Source organism: Lepidochelys kempii, chromosome 9 (assembly GCF_965140265.1).
Source record: "Lepidochelys kempii isolate rLepKem1 chromosome 9, rLepKem1.hap2, whole genome shotgun sequence".
NCBI lineage: Eukaryota > Metazoa > Chordata > Testudines > Cheloniidae > Lepidochelys > Lepidochelys kempii.
In genome coordinates, this window is record NC_133264.1 from 7,588,543 (window position 1) to 7,615,523 (window position 26,981).

General features: G+C 45.2%; 1 protein-coding gene across 1 annotated transcript; it reads left to right on the top strand.

Moving 5' to 3' along the window:
- Positions 1-1,347: 1,347 nt before the first annotated feature.
- LOC140917095 (cytochrome P450 2J2-like) lies at positions 1,348-26,226 on the top strand. Its single transcript, XM_073359165.1, has 9 exons — positions 1,348-1,518; positions 8,904-9,066; positions 9,669-9,818; positions 16,254-16,414; positions 20,328-20,504; positions 21,356-21,497; positions 22,275-22,462; positions 25,484-25,625; positions 26,001-26,226. Exons 1-9 carry the CDS (start codon positions 1,348-1,350, stop codon positions 26,177-26,179), a joined length of 1,473 nt encoding a protein of 490 aa, XP_073215266.1. The 3' UTR covers positions 26,180-26,226.
- The last annotated feature ends 755 nt before the right edge of the window (positions 26,227-26,981 follow it).

Consider the following 26,981-nt stretch of genomic DNA (forward strand, 5'->3'; position numbering starts at 1 on the left):
TGCTTCATATCCCATCATACGATTTCGCTTAACATTTTATCCTATGACCACATCTCTTACCAAACAATTTTCAAACAAACGTAGTTCCTTCTTCACACCAGCTCACGGCCCAGGTGCATTCATTTGCTTCTGCCCTTCTAAGCTAGCAAGCACTCTAGGTCCTATAGTGCTCAGAGATTGATCCATCAGGTTTACAAGTGGTTTGCCTTCAGCCAAGAGAATACCAGTCTTGCTTCTCCACCAAGAATGGGTCTGGAAGGATGCTAAGGTTGAAATCCAGGGAAGTCAATGGAAGTTCTGCCATTCACTTCAATGGGCCCAGGATTTTGCCCAAGAATGCAAGGCCCTAAAGAGGTGTTTTGGTTATTTTTGTTTTTTAAATATTTGAACTGTGCATTTCTCCAACTCCAGGCTTTCTGTACAGTGAGCAGATTCTTTCTTGCAGTCTTGCCCATTTGCACTGTTCTGGCATGCCCAGTAACAAAACGCTCCAGTGAAGAGAATCATTTTATACCCTTACTATTCAGAGGCCCCCTTCATAGTGGTTTCAGCTTAATATCATATATTTTATCTTCAAACTATTTTCTGTCTTCAAACTATTTTCCTTATATATTCAGTCATATTATCTTGTTTTGGTGTGATTGCTTTGCTAAACAAGGTATTAATTAACCTTATATAGTATCTTGTGGATGCCTTCACTCCCATTTGCAATTATAGCAATCACTTCATAGAAAAATAATATGATAAAGATAACATTCTTAGCTGTTTTTAATGCATTTTAGCTGCTGGGAACAAAGAGAAACGTCACCATTATATAAAAAGAAGTGGAGTACTAGTGGCACCTTAGAGACTAACCAATTAGACTAATTAGTTAACTAATTGGTTAGTCTCTAAGGTGCCACTAGTACTCCTTTTCTTTTTGTGAATACAGACTAACACGGCTGCTACTCTGAAACCTGTCACCATTATATGAGAGTCCAGATGCCGATGGATCACAATTTCAGAGCCAATAGCATGTAGCCCCAGTATCCATCCTAATAGGAGAGTTTCTCACTGAAAAGAGAGAGAGGTCACACTGGGAGATCACAGAACAGGGTGGGAGTGGTTTGGCTAACTGAAATGGATCACCTATTTCAAAGTTTACTAAAAACGCGTTAGTTTGGCAAGCGTAGAGTGTATCAAAGAGAGGAAACAATAGAGAGAGCGAGAGATGACTAGAAAGGGCAAATGCGCTTAGCAAAGAGCTAGAATCTAACAGAAACTGAGCTCAGTGTATGCAGCTCCAGGACAATTTTCAGAGAGACAGTACCCTCAGCAGAAAGGAAATTGATAACACAGCACGGTGAGATGTTGGGGATAACTGAGGTTGCAGTGGCTCTGATTGTGTGTCTCCTGATTGCACAGTTTCTGAAGTTGCAATGGACACGTAGACGTTTTCCTCCTGGACCAACTCCCCTACCCATTATTGGCAACTTATGGCTGCTGGACTTTAAACTTCACCGAGAAAATCTTGTTAAGGTATTTATTTTAGCAGAATTCTGTACTTGGCTGAAATAGAGAAGCTTGGAATGATTCAGGTGGATTTAAAATTGGCATTGCACAGGAGTTACCTAATCAATTATAGGGTATTCCGCAACCTGACTTAATTATTACCCAAACACACGCGACGTGGGGAACTGCACTACTAGGAAAAAAGAATAATCACTTTCAATTGCTATTTTTCTTCTTTGCTTTTGCTGTTCTCTCTCTAAGAATGTCCAAATAGGCATATTTATAATGTACAGACTTTATTATCACACGTCCAGTGTGTGAATAATACTGAGACCCTGAACCAAAACCCATTGATATCAATGGGAGTCTTTCCATTGCCTTCACTGGATTTTGGATCAGGCCCTATTGTTTCCAAAGCAGTTCCGAGACCATTCAGATATCCTGTTTTGCCAGAGGCTGAACAGCTCGTCGCTTCTCTGGTATTTCTTCCAGACTGCGAGTGGCACTAGGTAATAGATACAGAAGACTCAGCCTTCTTCTAAAAAGCAACTCATTATATTCTACTGATGGTTTGGACTCACTCTCTGCTCTCTATATATTGTGGGTATCTCATTCTATAAGGCATCCATGGCAGGACTTTTCTTGCAGGAAGCACTATGATATATTGACACTGTGGCAGAGCTCCGACCTTGTCCCCGTGGGTCCCACGCTTCCAGGCGGTTTATGCTAGCTTCAGAGGGTTGCAGTGAGCCTCTATGTCTTCCTTCTCTCTCTAGGGCCAGGGATGCAGTCTACTGAGCCTTTTTCATCATAAGCCAGCAAGGAGGTCGGTGAGAGAACTCCCACAGTCTCTGTTGCTCCTACGGCCTTATACCAAAACAGTTCAGCCTCCTGTCCTGACAGGGGCCTGTCTTCCCCTCCCAGGAAGTGTTTCTGTTGTGGTGGGTTGGGGGGAACCCAGGCCCACCCTCTACTCTGGGTCCCAGCCCAGGGACCCTAATGGTAGCAGCTCTTGGCAGCCAACCTTTTACTGCCAGAGTTGCTAGATTTCCCTGGGCCACTTGCCCACAGCTCTCCTTCTTCTCTCTTCTTCACCCTTACCTTAAGGCTCCCTAACCAATGACTTGAGCGTGTCTTCATGAACCAGCCCTTCAGGCACACCTCCTCTCCCCGGCTTTCCTCCGCCTGACTGGAGTGAGCCCTTTTGTAGTACCAGAGGGGCCTTAGAGTCAGGTGGTCACATTAGCTTAATGGCCTCACCTGACTCTTTGCAGGTTAATTAGAGTCAGGTGTTCTCATTAGCCAGGAGCCTAGCCCCTGCTCTGGTCAGTCAGGGAACAGAAAACTGTTAATCCAGTGGCCAGTATATCTGCCTTCTGCTACTCTGCTGTACCCAACTGGCCTGGGTCTGTCACATATCCCTCCCCCCTGCTCAACACCAAGGGGTTGGGCAGCTTGGGACGCCAGACAGCGTGCGCGTGATAAGCCATCGGCGTTGCCATGGCGACTCCCTGTTCTCCACTAGATGTGGAACTGGAAAGGTTGGAGGGATAAGAACCACCTGGTTACCCTCGTGTTCTTTTCCTTGTTCCGTTGCACCCATTGAAGAGGGGCATGGTCGGTCACAAGGATAAATCTGCACCGCAACAGGTAATAATGTTTCCATGGCCCATTTTACGGTGAGGCACTCTCTCTCTCTCACTGCATATTTTTGTTCCCTCGGAAGGAGTTTCCTATGAGGTACAGAATTGGGTGGTCCTCTTCCCCAACCATCTGCGACAGGACGGCCCCTAGCCCCACTTCAGATGCATCTTTCTGTAGGATGAATTCGTTGGTGAAATCCGGGGCTATCAATATGGGGTTACTGCAGAGGGCAGTCTGTAGGTCCGCAAATGCCCTCTCTGCTGCACCGGACCATCTGACTGGATCAGGACCATGGGCCTTCACTAAGTCAGTTAGGGGATTTGCCCTTGTGGCAAAATGGGGGATGAAAAGCCGGTAATACCCCACCACCCCTAGGAATGCTCGGACCTGCTTCTTACGACTTGGCCGTGGCCAATTTTGGATGGCCTCTAACTTATTCAGTTGGGGTTTTACCAGACCTTTTCCCTACCACATAGCCAAGATATTTGGCCTCCATGAACTCTACGGCGCACTTAACAGGGTTCGCCGTAAGGCCAGCTCGCCTGAAGGTATCAAGGACCGCCCCCGCCTTCAAGTGGGTTTCCCAATCTGGGGTATGAATCACCATGTCATCCAAGTAGGCCGCAGCATAACTGGCATGGGGGCATAATAACTTGTCCATGAGGCGCTGAAAGGTAGCTGGGGCCCCATATAGTCCAAAAGGGAGGCCTGTATATTGGAAGAGACCCTCTGGTGTAGAAAACGCCGTCTTTTCCTTTGCATCTTCGACTAGGGGAATCTGCCAGTACCCCTTTGTCAAGTCCAGGCTTGTCAAGTACTGGGCATTCCCCAGACGGTCCACTAGTTTGTCGATGCGGAGTATAGGGTAGGCATCAAACTGGGATATCTTGTTTAGTCGACGGAAGTCGTTGCAGAACCTCGTGGTGCCATCAGGTTTGGGCACCAACACTATTGGTCTGGATCACTGACTGTGGGATTCTTCGATGATCCCCACCTCCAGCGTTTTCCTGACTTCTGCTTTTATTTCCTCCCTTTTGGCTGCTGGCACCCGGTAGGGCCTCATAGTTACTCTAGCCCCAGGGTTCGTGATGACATGGTGATATGTCCCGGTTGTGTGACCTGGCTTTGTCGAGAATACGTCTTGATATTGGGCAATCGTCTCAGTTACCTCTTTCTTCTGGGCTGTCATTAGATCAGGAGACACCCTCACCTGCTCAGGATTTTTGTTCCCTGGGTACAACTCTTCCCGAACCACTGTGCATGCCTTTCGCGCATGCCAGGGTTTCAGAAGTTTGACCTGGTATATCTGCTCTAGTTTTTGATGTCCTGGTTGTCGCACCTTGTAATTTACTTCCCCTATGGGTTCGACTATTTTGTAGGGCCCTTACCACTGGGCCAACAGCTTACTTTCTGCTGTGGGTACCAGTACTATTACACGGGTCACCGGGTTGAAACTGACAAACCTTGGCTTGACGGTTGTAGTAGGATCTCTGGGCCTCTTGGGCCTTCTCTAGGTGCTCCCTCACTATGGGCATGACCCAGGCTATCCGGTCCCTCATCCATAGCACATGATCTATTACGTTCTTTCCCTCACTGGGTTCCTCCTCCCAAATTTCCTTGGCTAGGTCCAGGATGTCTCGGGGGTTGCGTCCATACAACAGCTCAAAGGGAGAGAATCCGGTGGAAGCTTGGGGGGCCTCACGGATGGCGATCATGAGGTACAGTAGTAGGCTGTCCCAATCTTTCCTATCCTTGCTTACCACCTTTCTTATCATGGCCTTGAGGGTCTGGTTAAATCTTTCCACCAGACCATCGGTTTGTGGATGGTAAACTGAGGTCTGCAGCGTCTGGACATGGAGCAGGGAACACAGGTCCTTCATCAACTTAGACATGAATGGTGTTCCCAGGCCTGTGAGGATTTCTTTTGGTGGCCCTACTAGGGCAAAGATTGCCACTAATTCTTTGGTAATGCTCTTGGAAGCTGTGTTTTGTAAGCTTCTGGGTATCTGGTTGCATAGTCTAGGATGATAAGCCATACTGGTGGCCTCAGGTCATTTTCTCTAGCAGCCCCATGGCGATCCGCTTGAACAGAACTTCGATGATCGCCAGGGGTACCAGAGGAGCTCTTAGATGTGGACGAGGGCTGTGCAGTTGACATTCGGGGCAAGAGGCACAGTACCGCCGGACGTCTTTATGTACCCCCACCCAGAAGAACCTGTGTGAGAATCGCACCTGGGTTTTCTCCACTCCCAGGTGCCCTCCAAAAAGGTGACTGTGAGTGAGGCTTAATATTGCCTTCTGGTGTTTCCGGGGTACTAGGAGCTGGTGTACTTCTTGCTCCTGCATTTGCACGACCCGGTATAGGAGATTCCTCTTGATCACAAAATAAGGCCCTGGCCCCCAGGTCTTTCCCCTCTATAGGTACCCCATCTATCTCAGCCACCTCCTTCCTGGCGTTCTCTTGGGTCTTCCACCTGGTCCCGTCCAAAAGTCTCTCTCCCGGGACTTATCAGCCCAAACTCTGAGGGATCTGTCTCTGCCCTCTCGGCTGGCTCCGTGAGGTTGGGGCTGGAAGCGGTCTCTGACCCCTCTGTCTTGGGGGGTTGTCCGTGTACATCTGCCTACACAGGAAGCCCTTGGTCCTTGTATCCGGATTCGGGTACGCAAGGGCTTGGCCACCCTCCTTTCTCTCTTGGTCTTCCTACCTTTCCCCAGGACAGAGGATAGCTCCTGGGACATTTCCACGAAAAATGGGAGGTGACATTCGCCTCCTGAAGTTCGGGGAAGTCCCCTTCCTCCAGTCCCTCCAGTAGGAGCAAGTTTCCAAACAAAGGGAAATCTCTACCTATGATCATGGATTATAGGAGGTTTGGGACTACTCCTGCTTTCATGCCGTGACATTTCCCTGAATTTCAATTTTCACTGGTATGATGGGGTAGTAACTAACAGTCCCATGGACACAGGTTACCCCCATATGCTTAGCCTGCATTAACTGGCTGCGCTTCACTAACTTACCTGAAATTAGGGTGATAGCACTCCCCGAGTCTACGAGTGCCATGGTTTCTACCCCATTCAACTTTACCGGCCTTGTATATTTAGGTGGGGTGACTGCAACCCCTACAATATTGAGTAGGCTGTACGGGTCTGTCCCGTCCCCCAGGTTCCACTGCATGGGCTCTACGACATTGGGGCGTTGGACCGCTATGTGCCCCAACTCCCTGCACCCGTAACACTTATAATTACTTCTAGTCACTCCCCCGTCACATGGGTTAGGGGGTTTAGTCCCAGGGTTCCCCCCACTCAGGCCTTTTCCTTCCTTCTGGGTTCCTGGCTGGTTTTCGGTCCCCCTCTTCTTCCACCTAGGACTCCCTGGGGATTTGGCCACCCGACCCTCCAGGGTCAGGGTCAAGTGTTTGCTTCAGGAGGGGCCTTCCTTGGGGAGTTGGGTCAATTCCCTGGCTGTCATCCGTCTTTCCACCAAAGTGATCATTTCATCGTTGGTGGACGGATCATTCTGGCATACCCATTTGCGGAGATCTGGCAGCAGTCCCCACATGTAATGGTCCATTATCAATGCTCCAAAATCTCCTCCGGGCTGCATGCCTTGGGCCGTAGCCACTTCCGAACGAGATGTATGAGATCAAATAGTTGGGACCTCGGAGGTTTATTCTCCCTGTATTTCCACTCCTGGAACCTCTGGGCCCGTACCACTACCGTCACCCCTGATCGTCCTAGGATCTCTGCCCTCAGCCGGGAATAGTCAGCAGCGTCCTTGATGGGCAGATCAAAGTAGGCCTTCTGAGCCTCTCTACACAAAAAAGGGGTGAGAATGCTGGCCCACTGCTCCTGGGGCCATGCCTCACACTGAGCAGACCTTTCAAATGAGAGGAGATATGCCTCTACGTCATCCTCTGCTGTCATCTTTGGCAGACAACCGGTGGTCCTCAGGGTTCGGGTCCCCTCGGACTGCCGGGCCTGGGTGGTGAGGATCGTCAGCTGGTCCATTACCTCGCACAGGAGGGCTCGACCTTGGGTCGCCTGGCTCATCAATAATTGGTTGGTTTCCTACTGTAGCCTCATGGACTCCTGTTGCGCCATCGCCTGAGCCCGGGTGGCCTCCTGCTGGGCCGCCGTGGCTTGCACCAGTGCTCTCACCACCTCCTCCATCGTGGTACAAACACCCCAAACCATAAACCCTAGTGCACTTTTTAAAAAACAAACAAACCCTCTTTGTTCCGCCACACTGTGAACAATCAGTATCCCACTTCTCACACCAGTTGTGGCAGAGCTCCGACCTTGTCCCCGTGGGTCCCACACTTCCAGGCGGTTTATGCTAGCTTCAGAGGCTCACTGCAACCCTCCATGTAACCCTTCTCTCTCTAGGGCCAGGGATGCAGTCTACTGACCCCTTTTCATCATAAGCCAGCAAGGAGGTCGGTGAGAGAACTCCCACAGTCTCTGTTGCTCCTACGGCCTCATGCCAAAACAGTTCAGCCTCCTGTCCTGACAGGGGCCTGTCTTCCCCTCCCAGGAGGTGTTTCTGTTGTGGTGGGTTGGGGGGAACCCAGGCCCGCCCTTTACTCCAGGTTCTGGCCCAGGAACCCCAATGGTAGCAGCTGTTGACAACCAGCCTTTCACTGCCAGAGTTGCTAGATTTCCCTGGGCCACTTGCCCACAGCTCTCCTGCTTCTCCCTTCTTCACCTTTACCTTAGGGCTCCCTAACCAATGACTTGAGCGTGTCTTCATGAACCAGCCCTTCAGGCACACCTCCTCTCCCCAGCTTTCCTCCGCCTGACTGGAGTGAGCCCTTTTGTAGTACCAGAGGGGCCTTAATTAGAGTCAGGTGTTCACATTAGCTTAATGGCCTCACCTGACTCTTTGCAGGTTAATTAGAGTCAGGTGTTCTCATTAGCCAGGAGCCTAGCCCCTGCTCTGGTCAGTCAGGGAACAGAAAACTGTTAATCCAGTGGCCAGTATATCTGCCTTCTGCTACTCTGCTGTACCCAACTGGCCTGGGTCTGTCACAACATTGATATCAGTGAAATGTCTCCAGACTGTGAGAACTTTGATCTCCATAGCATGGCCAACTGTACACCCTAAAACAAAGTTTTGCAATAACCCAGACAATTGATTTTAAGATGGAGTAGGAAAAACTGTACTCCTGTTTTCCTGAAGTGCCATTCTCTTGAGAAACAGTTTAAATAATTACAATAGTAAGAAATTCACTTCAGACTCTGTTTCAGGAGAAAATATAAGTCTGACCTGAGAAAAGGCAATGAGAAGGAAGATAAGAAAAATCACAGGGAAGCAGTAAGAAAAGAAACGTAGAGTGCAAAAATAGTTATCTTCCTACATTGACATTGAGAAAAGCAAACACATACAATAATTCGCAATAAATGAAAACAAAAAGGAAAAAACACATACAAAAAAAAAAAAGAAAAAACAACAAGTGTCTGTTTATTCACTTTAACTTTGAGCTGATGTAATATTTTAGTCAAAGTTCTCTGGTTCTCCTTTTGTCGCCTTTTCCCTCCTGTTGAGTGATGTTCTAACGCTCAGTGTCCATGTTGCATAAAATGGAGTAGGACTGGCATTCCATACCCAAAGTGTGTTACGTTAGGCAGCTAAATTCTGTTGTAAACTCTAATCCAATTCAGTCAGAGGCAAATGGGTTTAGTCAGAGTTATAGAAAACATCCGAAAGAAGCCTTTTAATAGATCTGCCGGTTGCTTTCAATTTTTCTGACTTATGGTTATCAACTCTCCAGTTAACCAACATCTATGGCAACATTTACACAGTGTGGATGGGGCAGACACCTGTGATTGTATTGAATGGATACAAAGCAGTAAAAGATGGCCTTATCTCCCATTCAGAAGAGATTTCTGGACGGCCTCTCACCCCCTTCTATAGGGATCTGATGGGAGAAAAAGGTAAAAGATATTACTCTTTTGCAAGGAATAATATTGAAGCATAAAGGTGGCATTCTAAGGCAGACTATTCTTCCCAGATACTGTCTTGCCACGTGGTACTTATGCAGTTGGATAGCAGGGCTCCATGCAGAACTGCAATATTAAAAAAGAAAAACAGACCAAAAAAGGCAAATCCTGTACAACTTACATAACACACCACTGGCTATGCTTCTCTTCTTTCCATAGGATTTGGAGAAAAATTTGCCCACCAAGTTGGCCTTAATATGGCTTAATTCTAAAAAGACAATGTCTCCATATACAAAACCCCCACAACAGACATGTATTCAAAGGTTTGCCTATAAGCACATCTGACACACCAATAGATGAGTTATTCTATCCTCTCCAAAAGCTGCCCCCACGGAGTTTCCAGGGATGTGACTATAACAAGATATATAATTATACTAATGGTGATAGAAACCCAAGTAACAGATCACAGCTCAAAATCTGTAAAGCACGTCATTGTTTCCTCTTACTAGAAAAAGGCATCTTAATTTAAACTTGCCTTCCGCTATAAAAGGGTTTCCTTCCTAGCAAGAGTATAATGGTGTTTCTATTGTCCTCAGGTATTTTCCTGACAAGCGGTCACACCTGGAAGCAGCAGAGACGCTTTGGTATGACGTTTCTAAGGCGCCTGGAACTGGGTAAGAAAAGCCTGGAGCACCGAATACAAGAGGAGACCAGACACCTGGTGGAGGTCTTTGCCAGTCAGAAAGGTAAATTCTTTGAAAGATTGTAATTTAGAGCTGTTCCCTATATATAAGACAGGCTGTGGGGTGATAACAAGTCTAACAGCACTTCTGTTCTTGAATGACACAGAGATGCTCATGCTGGTGGGGACTGTTATGGGTTTCTCAATTGAGCTGTAGCTCACGAAAGCTTATGCTCAAATAAATTTGTTAGTCTTGAAGGTGCCACAAGTCCACCTGTTCTTAATTGCCTAAGTGAACGAAGCACTTTAGGAGGAGTGCTCAGGTTTGAGTGTACAGATAGACATTTAACGGGTTTTAAAAATAAATACACCAAAACCAATTTTTATTTCTCATTCATATCACTGTCCTATTGAAAACACAGGGAGCTGGAACAATCCCTATCTTTAGAGTCACCTAACACTTTCCATCACACCAAATTCTTGTGAACTTTTTGTGTGAGGCTTTACAACTCCATTGCTTGCAGGAGACCTTTGAAATTCAGCTGGGAATGGGCCCTCAGGCTAGAAACATGTCTTTCCCTTTTCCCATGAAATTTCATGCAGGCCTGGATGAAATATAAGCCACTGAAAATCACCATCTTCCCTCGCTTGTGTTGTTCAGTAACATTGTGGCAGAATGCCAAGAGAATAATAACTGAACATAAATATATATTCATAACATAAATATATATTTATGAATTGAATATATTTATGAATTCAAAATACATATTTTGAATATATAAATATTCAAAAAAATGAGGTCTACCCCACCAAAGCAGTAGCACCCCATGCTGTATGGGGAATGCCTAAAGAGTCCTAAGGATCAGGGCGTGGCCGTGTTAGTCTGTATCCAGAAAAACAACAAGGAGTCCGGTGGCACCTTAAAAACTAACAGCTTTATTTGGGCATAAGCTTTCGTGGGTAAAACACCACTTCTTGATCTGAAGAAGTGGTGCTTTACCCATGAAAGCTTATGCCCAAATAAATCCATTAGTCTTTAAGGTGGCACCGGACTCCTTGTTGTTTTTTAAACAGTCCTGTCGCTCCAGAGGCAGCAGTCTCTGTTGCAATGCTGCAGGTTCAGGGTAAAAACCGTGATGATGTGCGGATGGAGCCGTTATTGGTGCACAAAATATAGCTTGCCTTTTCCCTTTGGAACTGCTCCCCCGGGAATTACACAAAGAAAACCACGTTAGAATCATAGTCATTTTGGTTGCAAAGTCAAGCACTTGAAAGAGACGAAATGCCAGAATGAAGATTGCTGCTGGAACCTGAATTTTTCCCTCTTGTGAAAATTCATTATAACCTTTCATTACCTGTTCATTCATTCATACACACAGGCCCAGAGGACTTTTATTCACTCTGGATGCACAAGACAGCAAAATTAACATTGCCCAGACAATTTTTAATCTAGCATTTGCTAACTTTTGAGCACTTTTCTTTGCCACCTAAATAACATTATTGTAATGCAGTTTTGTAGTATGTGATATCAATTTAGATTGAAGCCAGATATATTTAAAATGAATAATATACCTTACCTTTTAATGATAGCTTAGGAAATGTGAATACTTGTGTGACATTATTAATATGAACGGGGACCATATAGATCATTGTTACAACCAAGGTACTGTAAAGTGGCACCAAATCTTGTATAAAGGGGGTCAAATAAGGTGTCTAAGACAAGGTTATGATTTGCTGGTTATGATTATGCTGTCTGTATGCAGGTATCATTTTATATTTAAAGTTATAAGTATTGGCTCTATACTGTCTGTATTGCGAACTTGTGCTATGCTTCTGGGGGACACCCCAGACAATTTCGTATCAGCACTGCCTAGCCTGCTGGATGGTCCATTAAGGACCATCAGCTCTACAGCTGACCCACTGAGAGAAGGCAGACATGCCTTGTGACTCAGCAAGGTGTGCAGGGATCTGCCTATGGACAGAACTCTAAGGTTTTTCTATGCCATGTGCTGGATAGCTTGTCTTTGGGACAAAGAACGCAGAGACCACATGGCAAGAGACTATAAAAGGCTGCTGCATCTTGTCTTCAATCCTGCTTCTTACTTCTGGAGGAACCTTCCTGCAAACTGAAGCTCTGAACAAAGGACTGAATGACCCATCCCAGCTGGGGATGTTCTCCAGAGACTTGATTTAAACCTGCAGTTTATTCTTTCACTGCTACAAGCGTGAACCAAGAACTTTGCCATTACTGTATGTCATTGATTCCATTTAACCAGTTCTAGCTCTCATCTATATTTCTTTCTTTTTATGAATAAACCTTTAGATTTTAGATTCTGAAGGATTAGCAACAGCGTGATTTGTGGATAAGATCTGATTTGTACATTGATCTGGGTCTGGGGCTTGGTCCTTTGGGATTGGGAGAACCATTTTTTCTTTTACTGGGGCATTCGTTTTCATAATCATTCGTCCCCATAACGAATGGCACCGGTGGTGATACTGGGAAACTGGAGTGTCTAAGGGAATTGCTTGTGTGACTTATGGTTAGCCAGTGGGGTAAAACCGAAGTCTTCTCTGTTTGGCTGGTTTGGTGTGCAAAGAAACCCCAGCCTTGGGCTCTAACTGCCCTGCTCTGCTCTAAGCAATTTGTCCTGAATTGTTACTCTCAGAAGTGTCCCACCAAATAAATTGGTTAGCATTGTTACAGTAGCATAGTTGTGCTAGGATCCACAGAACCAAGGCAATTAAGCTTTGGATCAAAACCCCATGCTATCCAAATTTGAATTTTGGTATTGAGAGTCTGGTTGGTTAAGGAGCAGTTGCAATGGGTGAGCAAAGAGCATATGAGGGCCTTGACAAAAAAGCCCTGGAAGTTTTGTGTTCAGAAAAGGGGATAAGCTTTAAAAAGGTTTCAGAGTAACAGCCGTGTTAGTCTGTATTTGCAAAAAGAAAAGGAGTACTTGTGGCACCTTAGAGACTAACCAATTTATTTGAGCATGAGCTTTCGTGAGCTACAGCTCACTTCATCGGATGCATACCGTGGAAACTGTAGCAGACTTTATATACACACAGAGAATATGAAACAATACCTCCTCCCACCCCACTGTCCTGCTGGTAATAGCTTATCTAAAGTGATCATCAAGTTGGGCCATTTCCAGCACAAATCCAGGTTTTCTCACCCTCCACCCCCCCACACAAATTCACTCTCCTGCTGGTGATAGCCCATCCAAAGTGACAACTCTTTACACAATGTGCATGATAATCAATAACCTGGATTTGTGCAGGAAATGGCCCAACTTGATTATCATACACATTGTGTAGAGAGCATAAGCTTTCGTGAGCTACAGCTCACTTCATCGGATGCATTCAGTGGAAAATACAGTGAGGAGATTTATATACACACCGAACATGAAAAAATGGGTGTTATCATACACACTGTAAGGAGAGTGATCGCTTAAGATGAGCTATTACCAGCAGGAGAGCAGGGGGGAGAAAACCTTTTGTAGTGATAATCAGGGTGGGCCATTTCCAGCAGTTAACAGAAACGTCCAAGGAGCAGTAGGGGGGTGGGGGAAATACTGGGAAATAGTTTTACTTTGTGTAATGACACATCCACTCCCAGTCTCTATTCAAGCCTAAGTTAATTGTATCCAGTTTGCAAATTAATTCCAATTCAGCAGTCTCTCATTGGAGTCTGTTTTTGAAGTCTTTTTCTTCTAATATTACGACCTTTAGGTCTGAAATAGAGTGACCAGAGAGATTGAAGTGTTCTCCGACTGGTTTATGAATGTTATAATTCTTGACGTCTGATTTGTGTCCATTTATTCTTTTACGTAGAGACTATCCAGTTTGACCAATGTACATGGCAGAGGGGCATTGCTGGCACATGATGGCATATCTCACATTGATAGATGTGCAGGTGAATGAGCCTCTGATAGTGTGGCTGATGTGATTAGGCCCTATGATGGTGTTCCCTGAATAGATATGTGGACACAGTTGGCAACAGGCTTTGTTGCAAAGATAGGTTCCTGGGTTAGTGGTTCTGTTGTGTGGTGTGTGGTTGCTGGTGAGTATTTGCTTCAGGTTGGGGGGCTGTCTGTAGGCAAGGACTGGCCTGTCTCCCAAGATCTGTGAGAGTGTTGGGTTGTCCTTCAGGATAGGTTGTAGATCCTTGATGATGCATTGGAGAGGTTTTAGTTGGGGGCTGAAGGTGATGGCTAGTGGTGTTGTGTTATTATCTTTGTTGGGCCTGTCCCGTAGTAGGTGACTCCTGGGTACTCTTCTGGCTCTGTCAATTTGTTTCTTCACTTCAGCAGGTGGGTATTGTAGTTGTAAGAATGCTTGATAGAGATCTTGCAGGTGTTTGTCTCTATCTGAGGGGTTGGAGCAAATGTGGTTGTATCGTAGAGCTTGGCTGTAGACGATGGATCGTGTGGTGTGGTCTGGGTGAAAGCTGGAGGCATGTAGGTAGGAATAGCGGTCAGTAGGTTTCCGGTATAGGGTGGTGTTTATGTGACCATTGCTGATTAGCACCGTAGTGTCCAGGAAGTGGATCTGTTGTGTCGATTGGTCCAGGCTGAGGTTGATGTTGGGAAGGAAATTGTTGAAATCATTGTGGAATTCCTCAAGGGCTTCTTTTCCATGGGTCCAGATGATGAAGATGTCATCAATATAGCGCAAGTAGAGTAGGGGCGTTAGGGGATGAGAGCTGAGGAAGCGTTGTTCTAAGTCAGCCATAAAAATGTTGACATACTGTGGGACCGTGCGGGTACCCATAGCAGTGCCGCTGATTTGAAGATATACATTGTCCCCAAATGTGAAATAGTTATGGGTGAGGACAAAGTCACGAAGTTCAGCCACCAGGTTTGCCTTGACATTATCGGGGATAGCCTCTGTCCTTCATGCCATTGGAGATTTTTTCAAATATTTTGGCATTTTGTCTTTTCGAATGGAGTTCTGCCAGCACGGATTCGTCTCACCATACAGCGATCAGATCCCGTACCTTCCGTTCGGTCCATGTTGGAGCTCTTCAGTGATTCTGGGACTGCATGGTCTCCTGTGATGATGAGCTCTGCATGGTGACCTGTGCAGGTGAGCTCGCCACGCTGGCCAAACAGGAAATGAGATTCAAAAGTTCGCGGGCCTTTTTCTGTCTACCTGGCCAGTGCATCTGAGTTGAGAGCACTGTCCAGAGCGGTCACAACTGAGCACTTTGGGATAGCTCCTAGAGGCCAATACTGTCGAATTGCATCCACAGTACCCCAAATTCGAGCCGGCAAGGCTGATTTCAGTGCTAATCCCCTTGTTGGGGGTGGAGTAAAGAAATAGATTTTAAGAGTCCTTTAAGTAAAAAAAAAAAAAATGGCTGTCATGTGGACGGGTGCAGGGTTAAATCGAGATAACGCTGCTAAATTCGACCTCAACTCATAGTGTAGACCAGGCCTCTGTAAGACAGAGTCCAGCCTTGAAATTGGTAGAGTCACCGATCTGAAAACCGGTAAACAGGTTCCTGCCTGTGTTGATGCAAATTACCAGCTGACAGGGAGAAGAAAGACTTGCTAATAGCTGTTAGCAAAGATATCACACCCAACCAGCCAGTGAATTCTGTTAAGCAAGAGAAATCAGGGTTTGATCCTTCAGGACAAGGAGGAAAAAGAAAACTTGATTTTGCAAAGGGAAGCCACAGGGTAACCCTAAAAGGCCCAAACCCCAATGGTATTAAGCCAAAGGTGTGGCATGACAAGAATAATTGTAAATGGACACTTGCAATAGATTTGATGTTATTGCTAATGGTTATTTTTTTAACTAATATGTTATATAGAACTGTAAAAATGTACAAGGTGCCTAATCTTTTGAAAAAACCCTTGAACATGTTAAGAGTGATACATGAAAACACACTTTATGTTAAAAGGCCTTGTAATGCTGATGTTGCACAGTTAGTGCCTGTAAACAGTCCTGGAACTTTTCACGGGAGAAAAGACATTCCAAACTTGATGTCATTTCAAAGTTTGGAAGAAACTAAAACTTTGTCAGTAGAAAGGAAAAATTAAAACTCCTGCCTAGAAGCTTGAGGACCTATGCTCTTATTTCAGTGCACAGCACAGAGGGGAGAAAAAAATGCAGTAATTCCACACAAAACAGGCCACAGACCAAACAGGGAAACATAGATGCAAGGGTTGTTTCCTCCAAACGTATTATATTCAGTAGCATCGTTCCATTGTAAAGGACAAGGACTAACATAAATAAATTCCAAGCATCTCTTCACAAATATCTTCAGTTCTTTTAGAAAAAGGAAGTCCTCTCCAGGTTCTAGTTCCTCTGTTTAGTTTACATTAAATAGAATTCACTCCTTTGTAAAATGTCTCACTTATCTAAAAGTAATTCAATCTCCTTTACATTGTACAACTGCTTGTACTATTGTGCAGATTCCTTCATGGTCCTCCTTAACACTCCTCACCACAGTCCATTCAGTGGTTCTAAGTAACACTTGCCGTATTTTCAGGGAAATCCTTCGACCCCCATACCCACATCGTCTATGCTGTCGCAAATGTGATCTGCACTGTGGTTTTTGGCCATCGCTTCTCCAGTGAGGATGATTCCTTCAACCGGCTCATCAAAGCCATCTATTTTGTGATCTTCTTCCAGGCCACGATCTGGGGCAGGGTGAGCATACAGTTATTCCGGTTCTTATCACTGTAAAGTTTATCTATGCTTCACCAGGAAAACCAAAGGGTTAATGGTTACTGTACATACATAGTACAGAGAGATGGACATTACCACAGCATGTAATTTCCAAAAAGTATTATGCAGGATTTTTGCTTATGAAGCAGTAAATACACACTTCATAGATCTCATGTCTTATTTATAGGACACCATCAGTAAATCATGTGGCCCAAGACTTGAGTTATTAGTACAAATCATTACTTCTTTTGGCAGCAGATTTCCAAATCATTTAATGTGTTTCAAAACCAAGAAACGTTTACATAAACGTGTGCGTCTTGAACCAGATTTCTAAATGCTAGTACTAAACCTAACACTCTTGGAATGCTGATTTTGTACTTGGAAACTGAGACATAAAAGTACAGTTAATAAAATCCAAAACTTTGAAGCCCTGTCATTTTGAGCAGATTTCTGATCAGTCTTGCTCAAGATCTGATCTACAAATCCTAAATGTATGTTCTATACTGCATTCTCTCTCAGAATTTATGTTTAAACTAATCTGCACGTATATTCTGTATGGATGATGCTTTTTCTTCTCCTTTTAAGGCCAGAAGGGGCCATCAAATTATCTTGTCTGACCTCTTGTATGATACAGAGGCCATAGAATTTCATCATGACTAAAGCATATTTTTAAACTAGGGCTGTCGATTAATCGCAGTTAACTCACGTGATTAACTCAAAAAAATTAATCGCGATTAAAAAAATTAATCGCAATTAATCGCAGTTTTAATCACATTGTTAAACAATAGAATACCAATTGAAATTTATTAAATATTTTGAATGTTTTTCTACATTTTCATATATATTGTATCTGGGTTGTAATTGAAATCAAGGTGTATATTATTTTTTATTACAAATATTTGCACTGTAAAAATAATAAACAAAAGAAATAGTATGAAGTGAATTGAAAAATACAAGTACTGGAGTGCAATCTCTCTATCATGAAAGTGCAGCTTACAAATGTAGATTTTTTTTGTTACATAACTTCACTCAAAAACAAAACAACGTAAAACTTCAGAGCCTACAAGTCCACTCAGTCCTATTTCTTGTTCAGCCAATCACCAAAGACAAACAAGTTTGTTACATTTACAGGAGATCATGCTGCCTGCTTCTTATTTACAATGTCACCAGAAAGTGAGAACAGGTGTTCACATGGCACTTTTGTAGCTGGCATTGCAAGGTATTAACATGCCAGATATGCTAAACATTCATATTCCCCTTCTTGCTTCGACCACCATTCCAGAGGACATGCTTCCATGCCGATGACGCTCGTTAAAAAAATAATGTGTTAATTAAATTTGTGACTGAACTCCTTGGGGGAGAATTGTATGGCCCCTACTCTGTTTTACCCACATTCTGCCATACATTTCGTGATATAGCAGTCTCGGATGATGACCCAGCACATGTTGCTCATTTTAAGAACACTTTCACTGCAGATTTCAGAAAATGCAAAGAAGGTACCAATGTGAGATTTCTAAAGATCGCTACAGCACTCGACTCAAGGTTTAAGAATCTGAAGTGCCTTCCAAAATCCGAGAGGCAAAAGGTTTGGAGCATGCTTTCAGAAGTCTTAAAACAGCAACACTCCTATGTGGAAACTACAGAACCCGAACCACCAAAAAAGAAAATCAACCTTCTGCTAGTGGCATCTAACTCAGATAATGAAAATGAACATGTGTTGGTCCACACTGCCTTGGATTGGTACAGAGCAGAACCCGTCATCAGCATGAACACATGTCCCCTGGAATGGTGGTTGAAGCATGAAGGGATATATGAATCTTTAGTGCATCTGGCACGTAAATATCTTGTGATGCTGGCTACAACAGTGCCATGCGAATGCCTGTTCTCACTTTCTGGTGACATTATAAACAAGAAGCAGGCAGCATTATCTCCAGCAAATGTGAACAAACTTGTTTGTCTGAGTGATTGGCTGAATGAGAAGTAGGACTGAGTGGATTTGCAGGCTCTAAAATTTTACATTGTTTTGTTTTTGAATGCAAGTTTTTTGTACATAATTCTACATTTGCAAGTTCAACTTTCATGATAAAGAGATTTCCCTACAGTCCTTGTATTAGGTGAATTGAAAAATACTATTTTTTTTTTACAGTGCAAATACTTGTAATCAAAAATAAATAAAAAGTGAGCACTGTACACTTTGTATTCTGTGTTGTAACTGAAATCAATATCTTTGAAAATGTAGAAAACATCCAAAATATTAAAATAAATGGTATTCTATTATGGTTTAACACTGTGATTAATCACACAATTAATCACGATTCATTTTTTTAATCGCTTGACAGCCCTATTTTAAACGTATCTGAAGTTTATCTGTTTATTGGGCTATGTCGCCTTTCTGGCATTCTAGTATTCACTGATAGTATTTTTGGGTACCCGGAGGCCTTCAAGTAGGGGTGCTTCAGAAATTAAAACATAAATGTAAGCGAACACTGCAGAAGTTGCTCTGCTTACAGCCCTAGAGACCAAAATCCTCTAGCCACAGAAGAGGCACAGCATAAGCAATGCAAAAGAAAGCTTCCCACAAATGACTTCCTAACGGTGCATCTCATCTCTGTTTTGGAGGGAACACATCTAGGAATTCAGCCTCCACACCCACTCAGTCTTCAGTCTCTTTAGCGAGGAAGTTAAACAGGGCGACAATAGCATAGGTGCTGCGCCTGCTCCCTAGTAACTAGACTTGGGGTACTACCACCTGCTCCATGACCACACATGTCACTGAGCAGATGTCACCTCTCTGCAGCTTCTGGTCAACATGCTCCATGGCCTGGGCTCATGGTGCCTGTGGGTCTGTCTACACTGCAATAAAACGGCCAAAGCTGGCCCGTCAGCTGAGTCAGGCTTGTGGGGCTCAGACTGCGGGGCTATAATATTGCAGTGGAGATGTTTGGTCTGGAGCCCAGACTCTAAGACCCTGCAATTGGGGAGAGACCCAGAGCCCAGGCTCCACCTCGAGCCCCAATAGCTGCACTGCAATTTTACAGCCCGGCAGCCTGAGCCCCGCAAGCCCGAATTAGCTGATAGCGATGAGCCAAGGGTGTTTTATTGCAGAGTAGACATAACTTAAAAAGAAAAGGAGGACTTGTGGCACCTTAGAGACTAACCAATTTATTTGAGCATGAGCTTTCGTGAGCTACAGCTCACGAATGAAGTGAGCTGTAGCTCACGAAAGCTCATGCTCAAATAAATTGGTTAGTCTCTAAGGTGCCACAAGTCCTCCTTTTCTTTTTGCGAATACAGACTAACACGGCTGTTACTCTGAAACATAACTTAAAAACAGTCCAAAGCTCCAGGAAAAAGACCGTGGTCAGCAACTGTGCCCCTCTGGCACAAAGGAACGCTCCACATCTGGGGTGATCCAAGACTGTGGATTGAATTCCCCCAGGCACTAAGGACCATGACAGACCTAACTACTTTCCACACCTAATGGAAGGTGCATTTCTTTAACCTTGCCTTCTCTTACCTAAACACAGAGCAACAAGTATATTTATATTAAAAACACCCTTCTGAAACAAGACTCTCCAATGCACGTGCTCTGGGGAGAGAATGAGCGAACAAACTCCATGATAGGTGTGCAGACACGTTGTTTAATGAACACTGGAGAGCACTCAGATACTACCATGAATAAGCACAGTACAAAAATGTATGTAGAACAGATCAGTTTAGTCCAGATCAGAACTGACTTAAAGCAGAGGTTAAAAGGTTTCATATTCCTACTAGACATGTAAACCCTCCAGTCCCTTCATACTTTTATTTAAGTTTTCATGACACTTTAAACTTCCTCAGGTTCACTTGCTTATATCAGAGAACTCACATCATCTCCCCTATGTTTTACCCATAGATGTATGATGCTTTCCCATGGTTTATGCATCATCTCCCAGGACCTCACCAGGAAGTGTTTGTGTACACCAATTTTATGCATAATTTAGTTAAGAACGAAGTCCGAAGTCATGAGGAGAGATGGAAAGAAGATGATCCACAGGATCTCATTGACTTCTACCTGGCTCAGATAGCAAAAGTAAGTGCCTGTACTCTGTATAACACTAGCTTCTCCTTAGCCTCACTGTCCACTGCAGAGAGACTTAGCTGAAGGATTGCTAAATAATTTTATAGATTAATATTTCAAATCTTCCTGTAATTTGGGACTTCAGAAGCATTTTTGTTTCCCCCCTGCCATTTGTTGGACATTTCACGAGACGTTTTCATCAAGCAACACTAACCGTGTCAGCTGCCTCCCCTGCGCCCCCTTGTGGCTAAGGGTGGTGCTGCAATACCCAGCCTCAGTTTCCGCTCTTGGTTCCTCACACTCAAAAGAGGCTTTCCCAAGTCCAGCAGCAGCAGCACCTCTTTGGGCTGATTTTAACGAAGTTCCAGAACAAACACAAAAGCTTTCCCACTCAGCCTTAAGCTGGGCAGAGCCCCTTTTTGCTGAGGTACTGTCTCTTCCTCTGTTCTCTAAGCCACTGGAGCAGACGCCAGGCCTGGCCCCCTTCTTGGTCTCTCCCCAAAAGGAAAACAAAATCGTCCAGAGGGGTCTTTCTACCCAGCCCCAAATCCCCTCCCAGGAATCACTACAGGAGGCAAACACGCTCCCTGCAGCTTCACTCTGTCGCCCCCATCCATTTGGCCATCCACCAGCCTCTGTTTTTCTACCTCCCCAGAGGTTCGATTTAGTCACACACCTGCCTGTCACATGACTTGCTTCCTTCTCTCCGCCAGGGGAGGAAAATTAGCTGTGTCACAGGTGGGCTGAGAGATACGTCCCTTTAGAAGGGCCAGCCAACCTGTGAAAAATGTGTTAATTACCAGACAGTCAACCGTACTCCTGTAGAACCTTCTGCTTTCAAATCTTGTGAATGTCACCTTCAGACCAAAGATGACCCCACCTCCACCTTTAACGAAGATAACATGGTTCAGACTGTGGCTGATCTTTTGCTGGGAGGGACAGAAACCACAACTATCACCCTGTGCTGGGCACTCCTCTATATGCTGCAATACCCAGATATCCAAGGTGAGTGGATGCGCATCGAAGGGACACACATTAAAGTTTGCCAATAATTACTAAACAAATATTAGCTCAGATTAACAGGGTGCTGTAAGACAAAGTGACCTGCCAGCAATGAACATCAGTGCTTAGCTGTTAATATCTAACAGCTCAGAAAAGAGAATTTAATCTATGAAATATCATGAAAGGAAATAGAAATATGCTGTCACCCCATCAGCTGCCTGAAATGCAACACCAGCAGGCTACTGGTCTCCCCCTTCATACTAAGACAATAGCGAGGGAAGATAGCAGGCTAAAGGGGCAATTTCACAAGTAAAACAAGCATATTTTCTCTCACGAATACCTTTTCATTGCCAAAGTAGAAACAGTGAGCAGCACTTAAAAATTTACCTAATCTGACATGTATTTATAACTTTCCTGTCAAAAGATATGGTGAATATAATGGGAATATGTCAATGTCCCTCGTTTCATCTAAACGGGAATACGCAGGCACTTCTGTAAAGATTAATTTGAAAGAGAAGTACCATTTGAGAAATTACCATGAGCTCTGGGGAAACGCTCCCCCTCTCAACTTCAAACCAATGCAGGGATCAAACCACACTCCAAAGCATCTCAAGGCAACGTATTCTTATTTTACAAAACCCTGGATTGTGTACGTCCAGTCAAGGGACACACAGCAAGTTAACACAGCTTTGTAAAGAGATGGGCGTATTAAAAAGAAAACCAGAAAAAGGGACGAAAAATATTCACCGGTTATCAGTAAAACCGAGTATTTCTTTGCAGAGAGAGTCCAGAAGGAACTAGACACGGTTCTGGAACCTTCCCAACTAATCCACTATGAGGACCGGAAGAAACTGCCTTACACAAACGCTGTGATTCATGAGATCTTGCGCTGCAGCAACATTACTGCTGTCGGGGCCCCTCGGCAGTGCGTGAAGGATACAACAGTGCTGGGGTTTCCCGTTGAAAAGGTACAACGGTATTCCCCATGTTAATGACCCCTGCTTCTTTTGCATCATTATTACTAAAGGCACGTCTACACTAGAGACATACATCAACTTATGTTACGTCGACTTACAGACACTGTTACAGCCTACAGCAGAGGGGGGTAAACTACGGCCCGCAGGCCATATCCAGCCCTCAGGACCCTTCCCTCTGGCCCCTGAGCTCCTGCCAGGGAACGGGGTCAGGACAGGCTTGCAGAGGAGCCAGCCCAATTCCCCCGCAGCGTGGTGAGCGGGCCAGAGGCTAGCCCCTGGTCCCTCCCCTCTTCCCTCCCTCACAGTCACAGTTCCCCCAGCTCCTGGGCAGCATGGCTGCAGCTCCAGCCGGGCGGCACGGCTATAGCGTGGCCAGGGGGAGTTACGGGGGGGGAGGGGGGCGAGGAGCAGGGGGAGTTGCAGGAGGGCGGTCAAGGGGTCTGGGCCCTGCTGCCAGGGACAGTGGCAGAGCAAGCCAGGGCCCCCCTCCACCTCCAGCATGCTTGGCCCCTGTCCCCAGCAGCCAAGCCCAGACAGGGAGCGAGCCCTGCTCGACTGCCAGAGAGAGCAGCCAAACAAGCAGGGGAAACGCACAGGGAAAGGACTGAGCCCCCCTTTCCCCCACTCCACAGGTAACGTGGGGCAGGAGAGCAGGGAGGGTTGGATAGGGGGCAGGGGGGCTTCAGGGGGTCAGTCACGGGGTGGGGAGCAGGGAGGATTGGACAGGGGACGGGCGTCCTGGGGGGATGATCAGGGGGCAGAGAGCAGGGGTGTTTGGATAAGATGCAGGAGTCCCAGGGGGCAGTGGCCAGGCCATGCATAGCCTCCCCCAGCCTTCCCTACCTGGCCCTCTATACAATTTTTGTACCCGATGTGGCCCTAGGGCCAAAAAGTTTGCTCACCCCTGGCCTACAGTCTACACTACAGATTTACAGTTGTAATTACTGCTGTGGCTGATGCCCACACTACCCTCCTACTGTTGGTGGCATGCATCCTCACTAGAAGCACTTCCATTAACTGAAGAGGGGCAGTGTAGGGAGGCTAAGAGCCAGGGCTCTCAGCTCCCTGCAGCTCCCCACTGGGAGCCCAGCTGCTCCCCCCCGCCCCCAGGCTCTTGGTTCCCCACTCCCACCTGCGAGTGGAGGCCAGCCACCTGGGGTTCGTGCCTCCCTGCTCACAGCTGGGTGCAGGGGGCAGCTGCCCGGGCTTCTCGGCTCCCTGAGCGGGAAGCCGCCTTGCAACAGCCCAGCCAGGCTCCAGCTACCCAGCTTTCTTGTCAATTTCACTGCTCCAGCATGGAGCTGTAAAATTGACAAGACAGCCAACAGCTGCTGTGGCTACACAGACACTGTGTTGTCATAACTACACCAACGTAAGTCCTATGCCTCTCGTGGAGGTGGAGTTATTATGTCGGTGTAGCAGGGCACTTACATCAGTGGGACAAAGCTGTGGTGTGTACACTGACATAATTAGGTCAATGTAAAGTGCCTTCCATCCACCTAACTGTGTAGCGTAGACCAGGCCTAAGTATTCATGTTACACTCATGCCTCGCTATCCTAATCAAGGATCAGGGCCCCACTGTGGTAAGAACTTCAGAAAAAATAGCCAAGACGACAGTCCCTGCCCCCAAACACTTTCCGTCTATACATGAGACAGGACAGAACAGGCAAATAGGGTGGAAGTAGGTTGGGAGTTGAAAAATGACCACAGCTTTGCAGAAGTAGTCTAGGCCTGTAGGCATCATGGCATCAAGAAGGTTTTAAGGGTGGGGGAAGAGAGATGGTGGTGTGCTTTATCAATTTGATTGGGCATTTTCCCCACACATATGAGAGGATCACGGGAGAAAGCCTGGAGGCGTTTGAGGGAGATGATGATTAGGGCTGCCGTCAATACCAAGCAAAGGCAGGAGCCAACTATTCAATGTGCCAGTAGATCTTACCGATAGCATGGGGCTCACTGGTGAAGGGCCAGAAATGAAAGACAAGGAGCTAGTGTCTGATGTGGTGTGATAGGACCCAGCAAAGAAATGGAAAGAGACGGTTAATGTGGTTAGAGTGACAAGCCATGAATGCAATCCTAGTAGCAGAATTTTGAATACACTTGAGAGGGACAATGTAGCTGGCATCAAGGCCAGAGAAGAAGAGATTATAAGGCTCATGGCATAAAATGATGAGATTAGATGACAGTCTGGACACAGACAAGGCCAAATCTTTGAAATATTATATTGGTGGCAGCAGCAAGATTTGGCTGCAGTCTAGATTTGTGAGTTTGGAGAGAAGGCCAAGTTGATGAGAACATCCAAATTATGGTCTTGCAACAACTGGGAGGGTGGTGGTGTTATCCACAGTGATGGAGTAAATGGAGAAAGAAGAAGGCCAAAACTCAGTTTTGACCATGTTGAATTGAAGGTTCCAGCTGGACATCCATGAAGAAATGTTAGAAAAGCTATCTCAGATGTAGAACTGGATGGAGAGGAACTCAAAGCAGTAGTTACAGAAGACATATTCTATGTGTGGAGGTGGAGGGGAAAGGGACAGGGAAGTAAGTGGGGTAAAGGTTAGATTTTTTTCATGATAGGGAAGAGAAAAGCATGCATTTATTGAGAGGAGTGAGTGGTTAAGAGAGAGCAAGGAACAGGGTGAATGGGGTGAAGGGAGGTAGAGTAGGATCGGGTTGCTGGGACAGATGGATTAAAGGAGGGCAGATGAGAAACCTCTGTGTCAGTAATAGAGGAGAAGGAGAGAATGTGATAAAAGGAAAAAGAGGACAATTTGTAACAGAACATTTGAGTACAATACTATCAGATGTGACCCTGGTGAACCACGCTGATAAGCAGAGAAATGAGGCTAGACAGTCTGAGCCACACAGCTGCTATAAAAGGGCATAGACTTGTTGATGTCAATGAAGCCACACTGATTTACACAAGCTGAGAACCTGCTCCTGTTTTTAATGCTTAGCTAACAAAGACTAATTCACAAATAGAAGACAATTAAGTTTTGCTTCTTTTTCAGGGCACAATTGTATTGCCAAACTTACACTCTGCTGTATACGATTCTGAACACTGGGAGACCCCATGGAAGTTCAACCCGAGTCACTTTCTCGATTCAGATGGCAACTTTGTAAACAATGAAGCATTCATACCTTTCTCAGCAGGTATTTCACTGGCATCTAAATCTGCTTGCTCCAAGTATGTAAGCATGTGAGATGCTAGCTACATACATGGGGCAGTTAGCCCTTCCCGCTGGTTCCACCATGGCAGCCATGCTTTATTTCTAGTGATCTAGCATGGGCATGTCTCCATGATCTGCCTGTGAATTACATCCCCGGCTCGAAGCATAGACATACCCAAAGCCAGATATATATCTAGCATCTCAGGTAAAGAAAATTATACAGATTATGTCCCTCTGAGGCAACTTCTCACCTTAGCGTCCAAGAGACTCAGCAGAATTTTGTTTGGAAATTCACTTTTCTCTGACTCACTCTGCAATCATTTGTAGGAGTAATGCCCTTCTCTTGTTCCTTCCGTAGGGCATCGGGTGTGTTTGGGGGAACAGATGGCAAGAACTGAGCTCTTCATCTTCTTTGTCAACCTGCTGCAGGTGTTTACATTCCAGCTTCCAGAGGGAGTGAAGGAAGTCAATCTAAACTATATTTTAGGGGCTATATTGCAGCCACATCCATATAAGCTCCATGTGGTTCCACGCTAGTCTGAAATGAACCATAAATGGAGGTGATTCTGTCAGGGATTTTAATATTCATCTTGTACTTTATCTTATTAGTCTTATTTGATAATTCAGTATTGTGACAGTGGATGGAGATAGTTTTATTTAGGAACACAGACTTATTAAATTTTAACTTTTAAAAAATAAATGCATTTGCCAAAGATCAAGCGATCTTCAGTGTACAAAAGTGCAAGGTAACACCTATTGGAAAGAATTATCTAAACTATTTCTACACAGTAGAGATACTAATGAACTAGCTGTAGTCCCACCACGGCTGCACAACTGTCCAGATATAATAAAGATGCATTATTTTAACTGAACTTCAGTGTGTACCATTCACTCTTCTGTGTTCACAAAACCTCTCTTCTCTCCTTCAAAGTTCATTTCACATGTTTTTATCCAAAGGCTATCAATGTACTTTGGGTCCCCCTTCCTTTACTCTCTCTGGGAGGACTATTCACAGTAGTAAAGTTAAGCATGCACATGTCTGCAGTTTTAGGGCCTCATGTCCTCTCACAACCACCATTCTTTTGAATGTCCCTTTGGATTTGGCAATGTGACATGTCACTATAGTGTTACAGATTCTTTTTGTTCGCCTTCTTCTCCTGGTTTCCTCATTAAAGCTACTGTCTCTTGACAAGTTGCTTATGCATCTGTTTTGTTATATCAATCACGGCATCTCCAGGAACCAACTCTTTTTTTTCTTAAGAATCCCTCGTTTCCCCTTACAACTCCATCCTCTTTGGAGAGGTTAGTGGGACAACATTCTACTACTGGTTACTTAAAG

Excerpts from the sequence above, each read along its gene's own strand:
- LOC140917095 (XM_073359165.1), top strand. The coding sequence starts at position 1,348 with ATGTTGGGGATAACTGAGGTTGCAGTGGCTCTGATTGTGTGTCTCCTG. Across the intron at positions 22,463-25,483 it reads TGGGGTTTCCCGTTGAAAAG|GGCACAATTGTATTGCCAAA; the intron begins GTACAACGGTAT and ends CTTCTTTTTCAG. Across the intron at positions 25,626-26,000 it reads ATTCATACCTTTCTCAGCAG|GGCATCGGGTGTGTTTGGGG; the intron begins GTATTTCACTGG and ends TTCCTTCCGTAG.